Consider the following 15,501-nt stretch of genomic DNA (forward strand, 5'->3'; position numbering starts at 1 on the left):
GTAATGTAAGGTAAGGTAAAGTAAGGTAATGTAATGTAAGGTAAGGTAATGTAATGAAATGTTTTATAGGTAACAACAATGCCGAGTAAACAGATGACGTTTTCTAGGTACCAATAATGCTGAGCAATGTAACGTTTCCTAGGTAATAATAATGCCGTGTAAACAATTTACGTTTGCTTGGTAACAATAATGCCGAGTAAATAATTGACGTTTCCAAAGTAACATAACAATGCAGTTACACTTTTTCGTTACACTTTTTGCCGAATAACACTGACCCTAAAATATAGACGTATTTACGTCAAAAATTAACGTTAGATATCTTACTCTACTCAGCAGAGTTATACTTAAGACGGTAGTAGTTTATCACCTAGTCTAGAACATTCCGGCCTCTCATAGAACCAAATGTTTATTTCCGTAAAGGCCAAAATAAGAATTTATTAATAACGTGAGCCAGTGGAATCCATTCCACAGCCTCAATCCTTATTTAAAACGCATTTAAAACTATCATCAAATCTATACATTACGTAATGAAACTTCCCCTAATGGGTTTCCGACATATTTGTAAACATTTCACATCTCTCCCTTTCCTTCTACATACCTCACTCATCTCAGCCTTATTTATTTAATTGTCACTAATAATTTCAATGCACTGTTGACTGATTGACACAAAACTTGCAGGTGTGTTTATAAAACTGGACACGTATCAATACAGCGGACATCAGTACAACTACCATAACATACAGTGCGATTCACGTGTCGTGTATTACACTAAGAACTCATTAACCAATTTTCTTCTAATCATCCGGTTAATTATCATCTCCCCGATTATCATTTATTATAATGCTTGAACTTATAATTTTTGTTGGAGACAAGCTGAATCACACGCGATTCTTCTAGTAAGAATGAAGATTTTCCGATAACAAAATGTGCATTGCAGGAACTGGAAAAAGGACGTACAGCACATCATTATCTAGACCCCGCTTCTTCAATTATATTAATGATAAAACAGTTGATCAATATCAGTATGTTATTTTATCCCCATGAGGATACACATTTACAGCCATGTAAACAAAGTTCGTGGTCGTCAATATAAAGTGTTCTGCCCCACTTGTTACGTAGGTGATAACACTGTTGGAACACAAATGAAGAGCAAGTAGATTTGTGATGAGGAATACACGTATGTTCCAGTCAAAAGACATCTCTTTTACTACAAATAACATATTATGTAAACCGTCAACAAACACAAAATGGTTATCAAAGGATGCAGAAAATTTTGAGAGCGACTTCTATCACAGTCAGTTTAAACCATTATTTCATCTGCTACGTCTACTGGGAGCGCTTCCAGTTAAAATACCAAAGACAGGTAAGTAAATTGTGCTGATCTGATATTTCAGTTGTCAAAAGTAAGATGAAAGTACTTGGTATTAAAAATAAATATATCCATGCATTCACAAACTCATAGTAACCACCAGACTTACATTGTATACCACCCACATTAAACACAATTTATTTTTCTTGTGATATGTGCAAAATATTTAATTATACAAGGATAAACTCATAATATTTTAAATACATAGACCACCGCTGAAAATGAGATCATTTAACGAACATTGAAACTGAGCTGACGTAAAGCTGGCGGCAGCGAATTGTTACTCGTTAATTACGTGGAAACCGAAGTATAAACGAGCCGTTGTAATGGGCATGCAGACACAGAACGTTAAGGACTGCAAAAATTCCCGTTCATAACCACGTCCGCAACATCCTGTAACTTGTCTTTTTCCTGAGAAAGATGAATCTAGTCATTCCGTTACTTTTTCACGTAAATAAGTCCATATTTTAGGGTCAGTGTCATTCCGCAAACATTGTGACGAAAATGTGTAAGATGGTTACCTAGGAAACTTCATCTGATTATCAACAAATAAACAACAATGGTTACGTAGCAAATGTTATCTGTTTATCAACAAATCGACAATAATTGTTACCTAAGAAACATCTATTTACTCGGCATTTTTGTTACCTAGGAAACGTCATCTGTTTACTCGGCATTGTTGTTACCTATACATTACATTACATTACCTTACCTTACCTTACATTACATTACATTACATTACCTTACCTTACATTACATTACTTTACCTTACCTTACATTACATTAGATTACTTTACCTTACGTTCAGCTACCACAGACCCACCTTAAGCGTAACTAATTCAAGTTGAATAATCAATGTCTTAATCAAACTTATCTCAATTGTAAAGCATGTATAAAGGAAATATTTAGAATAAAGCCAATATATAAAATTCCTTTCCGTATAGACGTATTTACGTCAAATTCTCCGGAACCATGGTTCCACTGACAACTTTTTTTACACCTCAGACACTTGCAGCTGGCAAATACCTGAGCTCACTCTTCTTTTCCTTCATATCTCTTTATCAACATAGTAGAGTGTCCTATTAACCGTATCCCATGTCTTCTTTTAGTTCCTGTAAACTCATTCTCATAATCCTTCCTACTCTTCCACTTCAAACTCTATCCTACAGACATTTCCCTCTTCAAGTCTGGTGGATAAAGACTGGCCACGGAATGCAAGGAGAAAACACCATGGTACTTTCGCAAGAAAACCCATATGAACAGTGTGATAAATCAAAACGGCCCCGAGTCGATGTCATTGTACTGAGAGTCGCCTTGAAACCCCGTGGCAATGAACATCGTACAGTGTAAGATTTAAGGTTTTCACAGCGGTGAGTTTAAAGATTTCTGTATTCTGGGTTGTTGCGCTGTGTAGTCTCGTCGATGTGTACCAACGTTACAGGAGTCGTACTGCCTCCGTCACCAGGACGATGAATATTCAGACATAAATCTTCAACTTCGTACAGGTTTATGCACCCACAAGTACAGTAGATGATGACATTGTGGAAGCGTTTTAAAGTAACCTGGGGGCAACGTCGGGTCGACTGCGGCAACGTCGGGAGATTCTACTCGTTATCGGCGACTTGAATGCTAAAATTGAAAATACGTATGCAACGGATGAATACTACGGCGGCATGGAAAAGTTTGGACTGGGTGACAGTAATGAACTTGTGATTCAGTCTACTGCCAAGAAGGTTGTACACATGGAAGTCGAATGATGGTCGAACAAGAAACCAAATCGATTACATTCTGGTCGACAAGCGATGGCGCTCTGCAGTGTGCAGGGCTACAACATTCTCAGGCGCAAAGATCGGATCAGATCACCAGTTGTTGTGTGCACGAATGCGAGTCAGACTACGTTGAGTTGGGAAGAAGATGATGTTTAGAAGGGAACCACTCACCAGCGCTGAAAGGAGACGTTCATTGAAAAAGTGTCGCAGGTTATAGTCAGTAATATCAATAATGCATGGAACAATGATGTGGACCCTGATACGATGTGGACGCAGATGAGGGACTCTGTGCGGTCGGTTGCCGATGAGACAGCGCAAGAACGTCCATGCCGACCAAAAGAACGTCAAATGTGGATGACTGAAGCGAACCTTGAGCTGGTACAACGAAGGAAGTCATTTAGGTAACAGGCACCAGATGGGTCACCATCACAAAAATATCATGATATATGCCGTCAGATACAGCGTAGATAGGGAAGAGTCCATTGAAGATGCATGTCAAGATGTGGAGAGGCATGCAGTGAAGAACGAGATCAGTGCAGTGTACAACAAGGTGAAGCAGATGACGCGCGAGTTCAAACCGAAATCGTGGGCTGTAAAGGCTGAAGATGTCTCCATTTTGTGGGCAAGGGAGCATGTCATTGAACATTGGCGCCGTTACTGTAAAACTCTGTATGAAGAGGATGTGATCGTACAACCATCAGCAGATATCCCACGAATCGTGATCAATGCCGAGCCAGAACCAGATATTCCTCTTGGAGATGTGGAAGAGGCGATAAAGAAATTGAAGATACGTAAAGCTCCAGGATGTGATGGAATAAAAGCCAAACTTAAAAAGGATCTTGGCAAAGTCGCTGTTCGAGCTCTATGGAAAGTCTGCAAAGCCGTCTGGAATACGGGCAGATGGCACATGGTGCAAATCAGTGCTCATCCCGCTACACAAGAAAGGGTCGGCGCGCATATGCAGCAATTATCGACCATTGCGCTAATTCCGCATGCCTGCAAAGTACTCCTGGAAATCATAAACACCAGGATGACAGCATTTTTAGACAGGCAGATACCACCAGAACCAGCTGGCTTTGTCCCTGGACGAGAAACCCGCGAACAAATACTAAATGTGAGACGAAAAGGCGAGGGAATTCAACATACCCGTAATTATGTGCTTCGACTATTCAAAAGCTTCCTACTTCACTGTTCTAGATTCTAGTGGAGATTGGCGTACCAAACTATCGTGCCGGACTAGTGCGATCGCTGTACGAATCTAATGAGATGGTCGTGCGTTTGAATGGCATCGATTATGAACCATTGAAGGGGCAGAAAGGAGTACGGCAGAGCTGTATCTTATCGCCGCAACTGTTTAACTTGTACGATGAATAAAACATGCGGAAGGCACTAGCTAGCTAAATGTGCGGCGTCTCGATTGGCGGAAAGAAGCTCTCCAACTCGAGATACGCGGACGACACGACCCTTAAATCCGCAAATAAATAGCAGATGATCAGATTTATTGACCGGGTTAAAACCATCATCGAAAAACTGGGTCAGTTTATCAACACGAGCAAAACAAAGTTGATGGTGGTTGACCGAGTCGGCAGACTTAGGAGACTGACATCGCCATCACTTGGTGTTTCGAGAAAGTGGAACAGTTCACATACCTCAGTTCGCTGATTGAGGCTTCTCGTGGCTCAAACGCGGAAATCAGAAGACGGCTCAACATGGCGAAGTCGGTGATGACGAGGCTATGGAGATTCACATGTAACAAAGAGGTCTACCTGTGCTTGAGAATAAAGTTAGTGAGTAAGTTCTTGTTTCCGGTGGCACTTTATGGGGCCGAGACTTGGACGATGAAAGCGATCGATCGAAAGCGCATTGATGCCTTTGGGATGTGGACCTGGAGAAGGATGATGAGAATCCCGTGGACGGCACATCGCACTAACGTTTCCTGTTTGGAAGAGGTGAAGCCGGACTCAAGACTTAGTGAAGTCTGTGCAAAATGGGTACTACAGTTCTTTGGGCATTTTGTCCACGTGACGCGTCCAGCATTGAAAAGACAGTCATTCTAGGGAAAATCGTGGACAAAAGAAGTCACGAACGTTGCCCTTCAAGATGTATAGATCAGGTCGCACAATTGACAAACAAGCCGATCGCCAACGCAGTCCGTCTAGCACAGCACCGCGAGGGCTGGAGAATAATCACGATTCATTTTGGTCACGAAGGTCAAGCTTGACCATAGACGATGAAGAAGAAGAAGAAGTAGTTACTTTTTAGATCAACTATGATACTTTCCTTCCACATTTGCATAGGTGTCTCATGTGGTCTTTTTTTCTTTAGGGTTTTCAGAATTATATTTTATAAGAATTTTTGATCCCTTTTAAAAAGTGGTACAAGCCCTGTCTACCTGATCGTATTTGATTTGAACACAATAACATTTCTTGATTTTTATTTTCCTCCCTTGTCCAATAACAAGCACTGTATCTCTTAATGGTTACACGTGGCTTTGATGTTATAAGTGTGCATCCTGAATTTGTCTTAATAGACCCATTATCACTTTAACAAAATTACAGGTACACCGAGATTCTGCATTTTGTCACCCGCCGTGGCCTACTCTGTGTGTCTTTACCTTCTGCTGATGGTGTCATTTTACTGCAGCCTCCAGGAACGCATGATGTCTCTCCACGACAGAAGGAATTTTGACTACAAATTATACAATGTGTTACACGTGTCTATATGTGGAACCTGTGTGATAATCCCTTTGCTTATGGCATTAGACTTGAAGAAGCTTGTTCTTTACACAGGCGAATGGATGCAATATCAGGTTAGTTTTATTTCCTAGGATTAAAGTAGTAGTTTGAGCTATGTAATCTTGTGATTTTATCACCTTAAATATATCAAAAATACAAGAACGATGGTAAAATTGCGAACTTTGTTCGTAGTTTAGTTTTCATTGAGTTCTCTCAGAGACTGCGATCTTAATTCTCAGAATTTGGATATGCTGGAACTGAGGTGGCGAATAGGAAGACGGCTGGCTGTCTTCTGGGATGGAGCGCCGTGTAGACATAAAGTCTACCAGAGGACAGTCATCTTCCGAAGTATTGTTTTCCAGTGCAATTATTCTGTAGATATGCACTGAATTTTTTCTGATTATTTCGTTGGTATAATGCATATTAACTCAGTACTCTTAATGTTAGTACCCTCTTATCTTTCTTAGTTATCATTCAGCTTGAAGTAATAGCTGCATAAAATATAAAGGCATTATTGAATTAAGTGAAAATAATATAGGTTATGTTCACCTGATGACGGCAAACTTTCATCGAAACTCAGCCTAAAAGTACATAATAAAGTACGTTTGTGGTGGCTATATAATCTATGTTGGTATAAATCTTGTCATGAAGTAAAAGTCAGATACCACGCGCTATATAATAGGGATTTATCAGTTATCACCAACAAAATAAAACATTTGGTACCATTGTAAGATTTGAAGCTTTCATGGTGATTGAATGCAGTGCCATTAGCCAGATTACAGCGGCGATGTAATCTAACTCTTCGGAGACTGTGTACCACAACCACGATTCCATTCTTATAAGTCTGATGTCCTGAGAAAACTTCATTGCATTTCGTGCTGTTGTCATTTTGTTATCAAATTTCTAGATTTCTTGATCATAGAATTTATAGGGAAACAGTTTTTTATTTTAAAATACAGATTCAAAACTGTTTGGTAGTGTTGGTGACAGGTTCTTTTCGCAAGCTCACAATTGATTTTTTCACACCAATGTTGGCTTGAGTTGTTTTGCCATTTGATTTCAGCAAAAGTTGTATTGACACAACCCTTTGTTGCAGATACTGTTCCAGAGAGTCACTGGGCAACTGTTGGTACTGTCCGTTCGAAGGCGGTGTATTTGCTACGCAGTTCTCACCTGCTTGGGAGGAACTACAACTATCTTCTTTTATTTCTACGAACCACGAGTTCCTTTATTAGCCCTACCTAGTTATATGTTTTCAGGCATATTGGCGGAAATTATGGTTAGTTACTGGATGATCACTTTCCACAGCCTTGCGTTAGCTGGCAGCAAATACGCGACATCTTTCAAGGTACATTTGAGTTTGCACGTTGCAACTGGGAATGGTTTCAGACAAACAGGTCTAAAAAATTCAGGTGTTCTAATGGAAAATTTTTTGACACATTTTTTAGTTTTAACAACTAGATATTTTAGGAGCTCAGAGATAGCTCAGTCAGTACAGTGACTATCTACGGGCTGATGTTCGATCCTCGAACGATTTTTCTCCTAGCCTCTGCGTCCTAACCGGTTCTGGGGCTCACACAGCCTTTTGTTAAATGGGTACAGGGATTCTTTTCCAGCGGCCAGGGCGTGATACCTACCATTCATCCCCATCTAGTGCCGATTCAAGAATGAGTACGAGCTATATATACCTCTCCTCACAAGCGACCTATATGGGGTGTAGAGGGGCTGCTTTACTTTATTTTTACACCTAGGTATTTTAAACGAAATTACAGGGATTTTAAAAATGTTAAGTTATAAGAATTTGATATTAGACACACATCCGTCAAACGACCCACAAAGAGCGAATAATTGAAATTTTTTTATGTACTTACTTGTGTATTCGTTCTTTTTCTTAGGCTAAGAATTCCTGGACCTTCACCTGTAGCTCCACGCACGTAATCACAGTTTGTTTTTTCCTGTGCCTTGTACTACTTTGTCTGAAATTAACTTGTTTATTTTCTTTGTGATGTCGTAAGTTTAGAAATGGTATACACGAAAGTGTCATTGTGAAGGCATAAATAAACTGTAGATGCACAGTATCTTTCATATGTAACTTGCTGTCGAGTTAAAAATATGAAACAGATAATCAAATTAATAATTATTTTGAATCGACACATTCTTGTTTATAAAACCCTGCACATTTTATCAGACATGTTTTCCTATACGTTGATGTACAGTAATATCTATGCTGCTACTTTCGAGTTTGGGATTGAAACTATGCATTTTATAAGCCCATTCCATATTTCTCCTCTGTTAAGGTACTGCCACTGGGAACTCAGTTAAAAATTTTGTAAAATACTTTCTAATGTCACAGGGCAGTAGTTTATGTTCATAACGGATATAGTACATCGGCCTGTATATATGCAATACATGTTCAGAAGAAGGCAGATGTCTGTTCTCATCTGAACATCATCAGCGTTACATTCTTCAATTTTATCATAAATTAAAGATTTCCGTCTTCTGGGTTGTTGCGCTGTGTAGTCTGGTCGATGTTAACCAACGTTTCAGAGGTCATACTACCGCCCTGACGACGGAGGCAGTATGACCTCTGAAAAGTTGGTTAACATCGACCAGACTACACAGAGCGAAAACCCAGAAGACGGAAATCTTCATACTCACCGCTGTGAGAACCTCAAGTCTTACATTATCATAAATTATTTTCATTGGTTTACGAGAGCATACTTTAAGATTTCCTAACTCTATTCCAATTTACATATATATTCCGTATCCATGATATTCGCAGACAATATTTGTTTAATAAATTTCAATATTGGAATATTAATAGGCACACTTAACCATGTTAACGCGTGTGAATTAATCTTCGTTTTCCAGAGTAAGTTAAAACAAGGAACTGTGTCTGCAGAGATGATAGGGGAGTACAGAATTCTCTGGATGCGGTTGAGTGAATTGGTGTCAGGAGCAGGTAAGATCATTTTTGTATCATTCCGTCTTGTGACTTAAACCTGTTACATTTGATACACTGCGTTTTGGGTCACATGATTATGGAAATTACTTACAATGTCGACCTTAATGTTTATTTAATAGGTGTGTAGTTTGTGTTAATTGCTGATAACCTAATTACAGTACGTATGTCAAACCTAATAATTGATAAAATATTTTTCCACACATTTATTTAATTAAATTACTACTACTAGGGGATAATGTGCAAATGGCGGTCACTTAAGAGTAAATATCAATAAAACAAAAGGTATAAGCAAATTTGAAGCTTTATACAAAATGCTATTTAGTCTGAAGTATCTACTTCTAATCTATGCAGTATAAAACACGTTCGACGTATCAAAAAATCTGTTGGAAATGATAACTGTAGACGTTGCTTTGACCGGTATTCTCCACCCTTTGGGGTACTGACGATCACTATTTGAGCTTCAAGATATCACTGAAACAAATAAGATAATGAGTGAACAAAATGTTTTCTTAGTAAGTAATAGTCATGTATGTGAGTTTTCAAAATGTGTACACATCTAAATCATATGAAGGTACAAATTCCAATGTAATTCTAAGATAAAAATCTTCAATGCCCTTTTTAATTTTGTGTTTCTTCTTTTCAAACACAGATCACTAAGATAACCATCCGTAAATTCTCAGCCACTGCATTCTGCATGTGCCCAGATACCACAGCCTGTGCATCTGCACCAGAGTTCTCCGTCTTTCTCAAATTCTTCACATTTTTCACAATCTATTCCTATGTCATCCTCTTCATTTTCGTCAAGAATATTTTGATCATTTATGTCGGTGTCCTCTTCTGATAAAGTGAAGTATACCATTTCTTCAGATTCTTCCTGCAGCGTTTCTTTCTCTCTTGGAGGCTTGTTTCCTTATTTTGAATTTTCTTTGTAAATATTGATGTTTGCCTACTTTTACTTGCATTGCTCTTTAATGCCTAGCTTTCTAAAGGACCCTTCATGGATGTCCCTGTCAGAATCTCCGAGTGCTGCTTGCCTCTGCTTTTTCTGCAAGTTATTCGTGGACCCACCGTAGGTAATGGAGATCCTTGACCGCCATTACCCCAAACGCGTAACCTCAAACGTAAGGCGCATTGCCATGAAATAGCACATATTTATTCATCATCATCTACGCAGTTATAACATCCAACTTTTGCATGTTTTGTACACCCACAAGAAAAATTCATATAATTCAAAGAAAGTTCTTTCACCTCAGATATTTCAATGTAAAATATTAGATCATATGAGCACAAAACAGACATATGCAACTATCTCGGTAACTGCACCAGAAGCTAGTGGCGGAATTCGCTGTTGACCTTTACTGAATCAAGCTCTGGATGTTAGCACTAGCTTCAAGCTTCTATCTAATACGTTCGTCAGAAAATTACCTGACTGGAATTACACATTGATTGCCATTCCCCCGTCCTCCCCTATATCAATCTATCAGTGTTTAATATTATAGCCAGTGCGAGGCATGTTTGATTATAGGAGTGCGCATTACGTGACATGCCGAAAAAACGTGGGTAGTACATGTAATGGAAACGCACATCTTTATTGCACTCGCCGTCACTGGGAATAATTTCAGCACTGTTTAAAAATATTACACAACTATTAGTCTGCTGAAACTGTAACCGCATTCAGGGCGCAGTTTTAAATACAAAGATGTCTCGGTTTGTTGCAGGAGTTGCGACGGAAACTACGTTGGCCCTGTACGTCATATTTCTTCTCTTTGGCCAAGTCATGTGCTTGTACGGACTCCTGTTTGGGATCAGCGATGGTCACTCCAGCAGAAACGTGACGATGACTGTTTGTGGCGTGGTCGGACTTCTGTTTGTAGCTCATTTCTATTGTGTTTGCAGAAAAGCGGACTACATAATGACAACTGTAAGTAAGATCAAGTGCAGATAAAATATTACAAGTTTTCGACATCCATGTGTGTACTTTTCTTTGTATGAAGTGGTCACTGTACCCACAATGTCAAAAATACCTGGCGGTGACCATACCCCCACATCAACACGTACACACTCACAAGATCGAAAGTAAAATGCAATCGTCGGCCATATGTCAATTGTAATTGAAATAAGACCCAAAATTTCATTACGTCCCAAATACTTACAACTTTGTTTCTTACTGCAGGTCGAAATAAAAGTTCAGAAGGAGTTACATCATATCACAACATGGTGCAGAAGGCAGGACATACAGCAGGAGGTCAGTATATGCATGGAGTACGAATTATCGAAGGATGCTGGAAAGTAGTGCAGAAATTTAATGATTCAAAGCATTTTTGTTAATTCAGGTTTGTGTTTTTGCGGCGTATAAGTTTGTATATTAGTTTTCGTCGATAAGATGTTTCTTTCTCATGGAAAACTTTCTTTACTATCGGTAAGCATAAAATGGTGTCGCAATTTCAAGATTATAGGAATTACATTCAGTATCTCAGCAGTGATACATTTATCATTCTAGCTTAGCCACAGTTTAAATAAAGAGTGCAAACACCTCTCTTTCTACCAGACCATAACTATTCCTTGACTTGTCTTAAGAATAGTGTAACTTGTTTAATCTACAGGAGTCAATTTATGGGTGCTCCAATTACTACATCCAATATTCAGTTACTTTAAAATGACGAGAAGGATTTAGACTACGTGTTTCATTCAGTGACTTAATTTGTTATTATTTTGAAATCAAATAGTTCAGTTCATCGGTTTGTCAAGTTAGTAACATTTTGGGGTAGGCGTAACAGGCTTCATTTATCATTTTTCTTAGACTTCCAGGCGTATTCCATCAAAATGCCCTACCGAAAGCACGAAGAATCTATTCTTTCTTATATTTACGTGCTGTAAGTCGATATTTAGACAACTGATATGCTTATTAGGTTAGTTGGCTCATTGACAATGGGGGAAAGTATAAATATACAAGAATGAAGTTGGCAAAACAATCCAGCCTGTGGCAAAATCCTCCAACTACATTCTTCAAGAAGCTGGAAAGGGCTAAGCTGTTTTATGTGTGCCTCAACTTCTCTTCAATTTACAACATTTATAGCAATTTCTTCGTTTGCCTAATTAGAAGAAAAATTATTTTCGTATTTCTTTGACATAGCACCAGTCAGAGAAATTAACGCATTGGGTTACATTATTTATGGATAAAGCTTACAATTTCTTTTGTAGAGAAGCATAAAATCAGAAGTAAACAAGCTTACTCATCACCACTCTAATAATATTTACTCTTCCAAGTAACTGAGTTCAGGTAGACTACATTTCGGTCTCAGTCCAAATATCCTGTCCTTGTTAGATCAGCTGTGAACGAGACATGAACAATGTTTGTATGTTGTGTTTTATTGAGATGATATTAAAATACATAATCTGTTTTTGAAGGAACTGGTTATGAATCAACATCTGGAGCAATAACTTCCTTGTAGCTCTTTTTCAGATACACAATTCTGTACTTTTACGAAATTTTAAAATACCAAAAGATTTAGTCAGTAGGAATAATGAATTTTTACAGCTTAATAATACTTTGTGAGATAAATAGATCTTTCGTAATAATCCATGATATATTGTTCTAGGTAAACAACTTTCTAGGAACGATATCGATGAATCCTCCAGTGATATCAGTGCTGGGTTTTGCGAACATAAACAGAAGATTGTTCGCTTCGGTGAGTATGTAACTACTTACAATACAATAACATATTATAATTTTAATAATCTAGTGTATATTTGACAAGAGAAAAAGTGTATTACTGTAACGTCATATATGCATATGCAAACTACGACCGTCTTTGTTGTGACGATCTATAGACTTGTAGTTTGTTAACATCGCGCTGAAAGAGCGTATCGTCTCAATTTTCAGGATAGATCAATACAGGAAAGAAACCGTATTATAACTCTAGTCATCCAAACTAGCACAGGTGCGTGCGTGCGTTCGTGTACATGTGTGTGTGGTGGGAGGGGGGTTATCTGTGTGACTAGTAAGGCAATACTAAATCATATTTTTGCAACATACTATCGCATATTTGAGATTTAGTTCACCAAATTTAAAATTATTTGGTTGACCTAATATTCTCTCTGTCTGTCCCCGTATTTTTCTTTTTCTAACTGAATCAGACAGACATATACGTCTATCAATCTCATGCACCAAATTGTATTTTTGTGTTCTAGTTTGCGTCAGCAATGCTTACGTACCTCATTGTCTTGCTGCAGATGAAAATGGGAGATTCCGAACCGAATAAAACGTGAATTTCAATAGAGAATCCTAACAACAAACATTGTATTTGTAAAGGAATTGGGCAATTTTATATTCATATGTTGTTCTAACTGAAATTTTGCTGTGTGAATATTAATTTTTGTGTCGATTCTCCTTTTAGTGCTTGTCTGTAATTCGCTTCATTACTGCTGTTATGTGCTTTAACAATTTAGTTAATTTAATTATTATTATCGTCAACATTATTATTTACATTCACATATTGATGTCTGTAATTATTAATCATGCAGTGCATTCTTAATTGTGTAATCAAGGTACACTATAAGAAAATCAACAAATGCGTTCCCTTCATGGAAATTGTTGACAGCAGCGCACGAATAATGGTTATCCTTAGCCAGACGAATCAAATTCACATCCTCAATTTACATCTGTTTTAAGATTCGTGCTTTGATTCTCTTTCCGTCTACGTGCCGCCGTATGACTGAAGCTTTCACGTGTGCTCATCAAGACATGTTAGTACAAAATGTGGCCTGTAGAGTACTCCGAGGCAGAAACAAGAGACGATCAATTCCGCAATATTCGGGCCTTCAGTTTGCTTTCAACAGTCACCAGTTGCACAAGTTTGTGTGTGTATGTGAACTAGTTCCTGCTGTGTAAGTTGTCTCTTGAAAAGTCTCTTGTAGTTGCTGTCATACTTTATATGTTATTGCGACTTAGATTCAGAATGTGAAAAGCGAATTTAAAATGTGAAGTGTTCTGTTCGGAAAATGTACTTGTTGGGCCCATGTAACATACTAACTTATTCATTGAATATTTTAAAAAAATAACAAATTTATGAAGATATCCGTCTTCTGGGTTATTGCTCTGTGTAGTCTGGGCCCTGATGACGGATGCAGTATGACCTCTGAAACGTTGGTTAACATCGACCAGACTACACAGCGCAATAACCCAGAAGACGGATAACTTCATACTCACCGCTGTGAGAACCTCAAGTCTTACATAACAAATTTATGTTGTCACGTTTGGAAGATATAAGTACATTCGTGTTTATCGATCTGTTTTATTATGTTTAATTGAATTACATGCTATAAGAAGTGTGCTTATTATAAAACGTTTATATTTGTTTTGTAAGGAACGTTGTGTAGCGTAAATAAAATCTTGTTAAAATTCTCTTTGTGATTTCAATAGGCAGATCATTGAATTCTAATAAATAATACATACTAACATGGACAATAATGTTTCGAATAATTTTTATTTATGGACGGTCTACGTGTAATAAGGCGGTATGCTACTTTCTTCTATATAATAGGTCTAATTGTGCTGGTTCCCTTGTGGAATGTCTAATGCTTAAATGCTATTTAATGGTATTTTGAGTTGCATTCATCTGACGGTCGTTAGGCTGTCCCATGTTGAACTGCAGTAGAACTATCATATACGTAACCACTGTAGAAGCATGCTGTAAGAAAGCAGTGGGACACTCAGTAAAAAATTACGACTTGAATACGTTAATAATATAACCACAATAGGGATGGATCTAGACGTATTTCATAGTGTAATTTTATTGTCCTGTTGTGCGACGTGCTGTGCACCTTTAATTGTCTAACTTCGACCGGTAGATCATCAGCTGCTCAATATGCATGGATTCTCTGGCGTAACAAAATCCTGGAAACAGTCTTTGGAAAATTAATAGTGGTTGTCGTTAATGGAAACAAAATTTAATTATGATATTCAAAAAAGTTCATCGTTGGGATCTTACCTGTGCCAGATGAATGCAATTCAAATTGCCATATCTTGTTTGAAATATATTTAATGTTATTTTCATGAATACAATTCCTATATCCTTCATGTGCGCACAATATTATACACTGTATGTTTGAGAGCCATTTCAATATTATCCTCCCATCTAAGCCCAGTTCTTGTGACTCAAATTCCGTACGCATTTTAATCTCTTCCTTGTGTGTAGATACATTTTCATATTTTGCTTCTGTAAGATCCGTTTTAAAATTATCTTTCCATCTGCTTCTAATTCTGACTCGAATTTGTTTTGAATTTTTCATGTCTTCCATACGTGCTTAATTCTCCATCCATCTTATCCTATTTAATTTAATTACCCTAATATTTGGTTAAAAATAAATATTATGATGTTGTTTATGTTATAATTAGGGTGATGATATTAATGCGGATGAGATAAGCGCGTACAAAATTTTAGTCGGCGATAATTGGAGGGAAGAGACAATCTGGGATACATAATTATTAGAACTGAAAATAATAATAAAATACACCACATATTCAATAATTGTAGTGTGAGAATGCAGACTGGGTTCATATGGCCCAGGAGAGGGTCCATTGACTGGATGTTGTGAACATCAATGATAATATTTTGGGTTTCATCAAGACCTGGGAGTGTACTATACAAATGAATGTTGATT

At 37.8% G+C, this 15,501-nt stretch overlaps 1 protein-coding gene across 1 annotated transcript; it reads left to right on the forward strand.

Moving 5' to 3' along the window:
• Positions 1-1,100: 1,100 nt before the first annotated feature.
• LOC110839951 (gustatory and odorant receptor 24-like) lies at positions 1,101-14,242 on the forward strand. The gene is made up of 8 exons (XM_087351415.1): positions 1,101-1,363; positions 5,697-5,947; positions 6,970-7,221; positions 8,745-8,835; positions 10,557-10,759; positions 11,012-11,083; positions 12,438-12,527; positions 13,030-14,242. Exons 1-8 carry the CDS (start codon positions 1,165-1,167, stop codon positions 13,105-13,107), a joined length of 1,236 nt encoding a protein of 411 aa, XP_087207541.1. The 5' UTR covers positions 1,101-1,164; the 3' UTR covers positions 13,108-14,242.
• The last annotated feature ends 1,259 nt before the right edge of the window (positions 14,243-15,501 follow it).

Source organism: Zootermopsis nevadensis, unplaced genomic scaffold (assembly GCF_977971745.1).
Source record: "Zootermopsis nevadensis isolate Lab colony 2312 unplaced genomic scaffold, Znev_1.0 Znev_ptg000019l, whole genome shotgun sequence".
Taxonomy (NCBI): domain Eukaryota; kingdom Metazoa; phylum Arthropoda; class Insecta; order Blattodea; family Termopsidae; genus Zootermopsis; species Zootermopsis nevadensis.

Bases quoted from the DNA above. Each gene is read 5' to 3' on its own strand.
- LOC110839951 (XM_087351415.1), top strand. From the start codon at position 1,165: ATGAGGAATACACGTATGTTCCAGTCAAAAGACATCTCTTTTACTACA. The intron at 1,364-5,696 runs GTAAGTAAATTG...ACAAAATTACAG, and splicing joins AGTTAAAATACCAAAGACAG to GTACACCGAGATTCTGCATT. The intron at 5,948-6,969 runs GTTAGTTTTATT...CCTTTGTTGCAG, and splicing joins GCGAATGGATGCAATATCAG to ATACTGTTCCAGAGAGTCAC.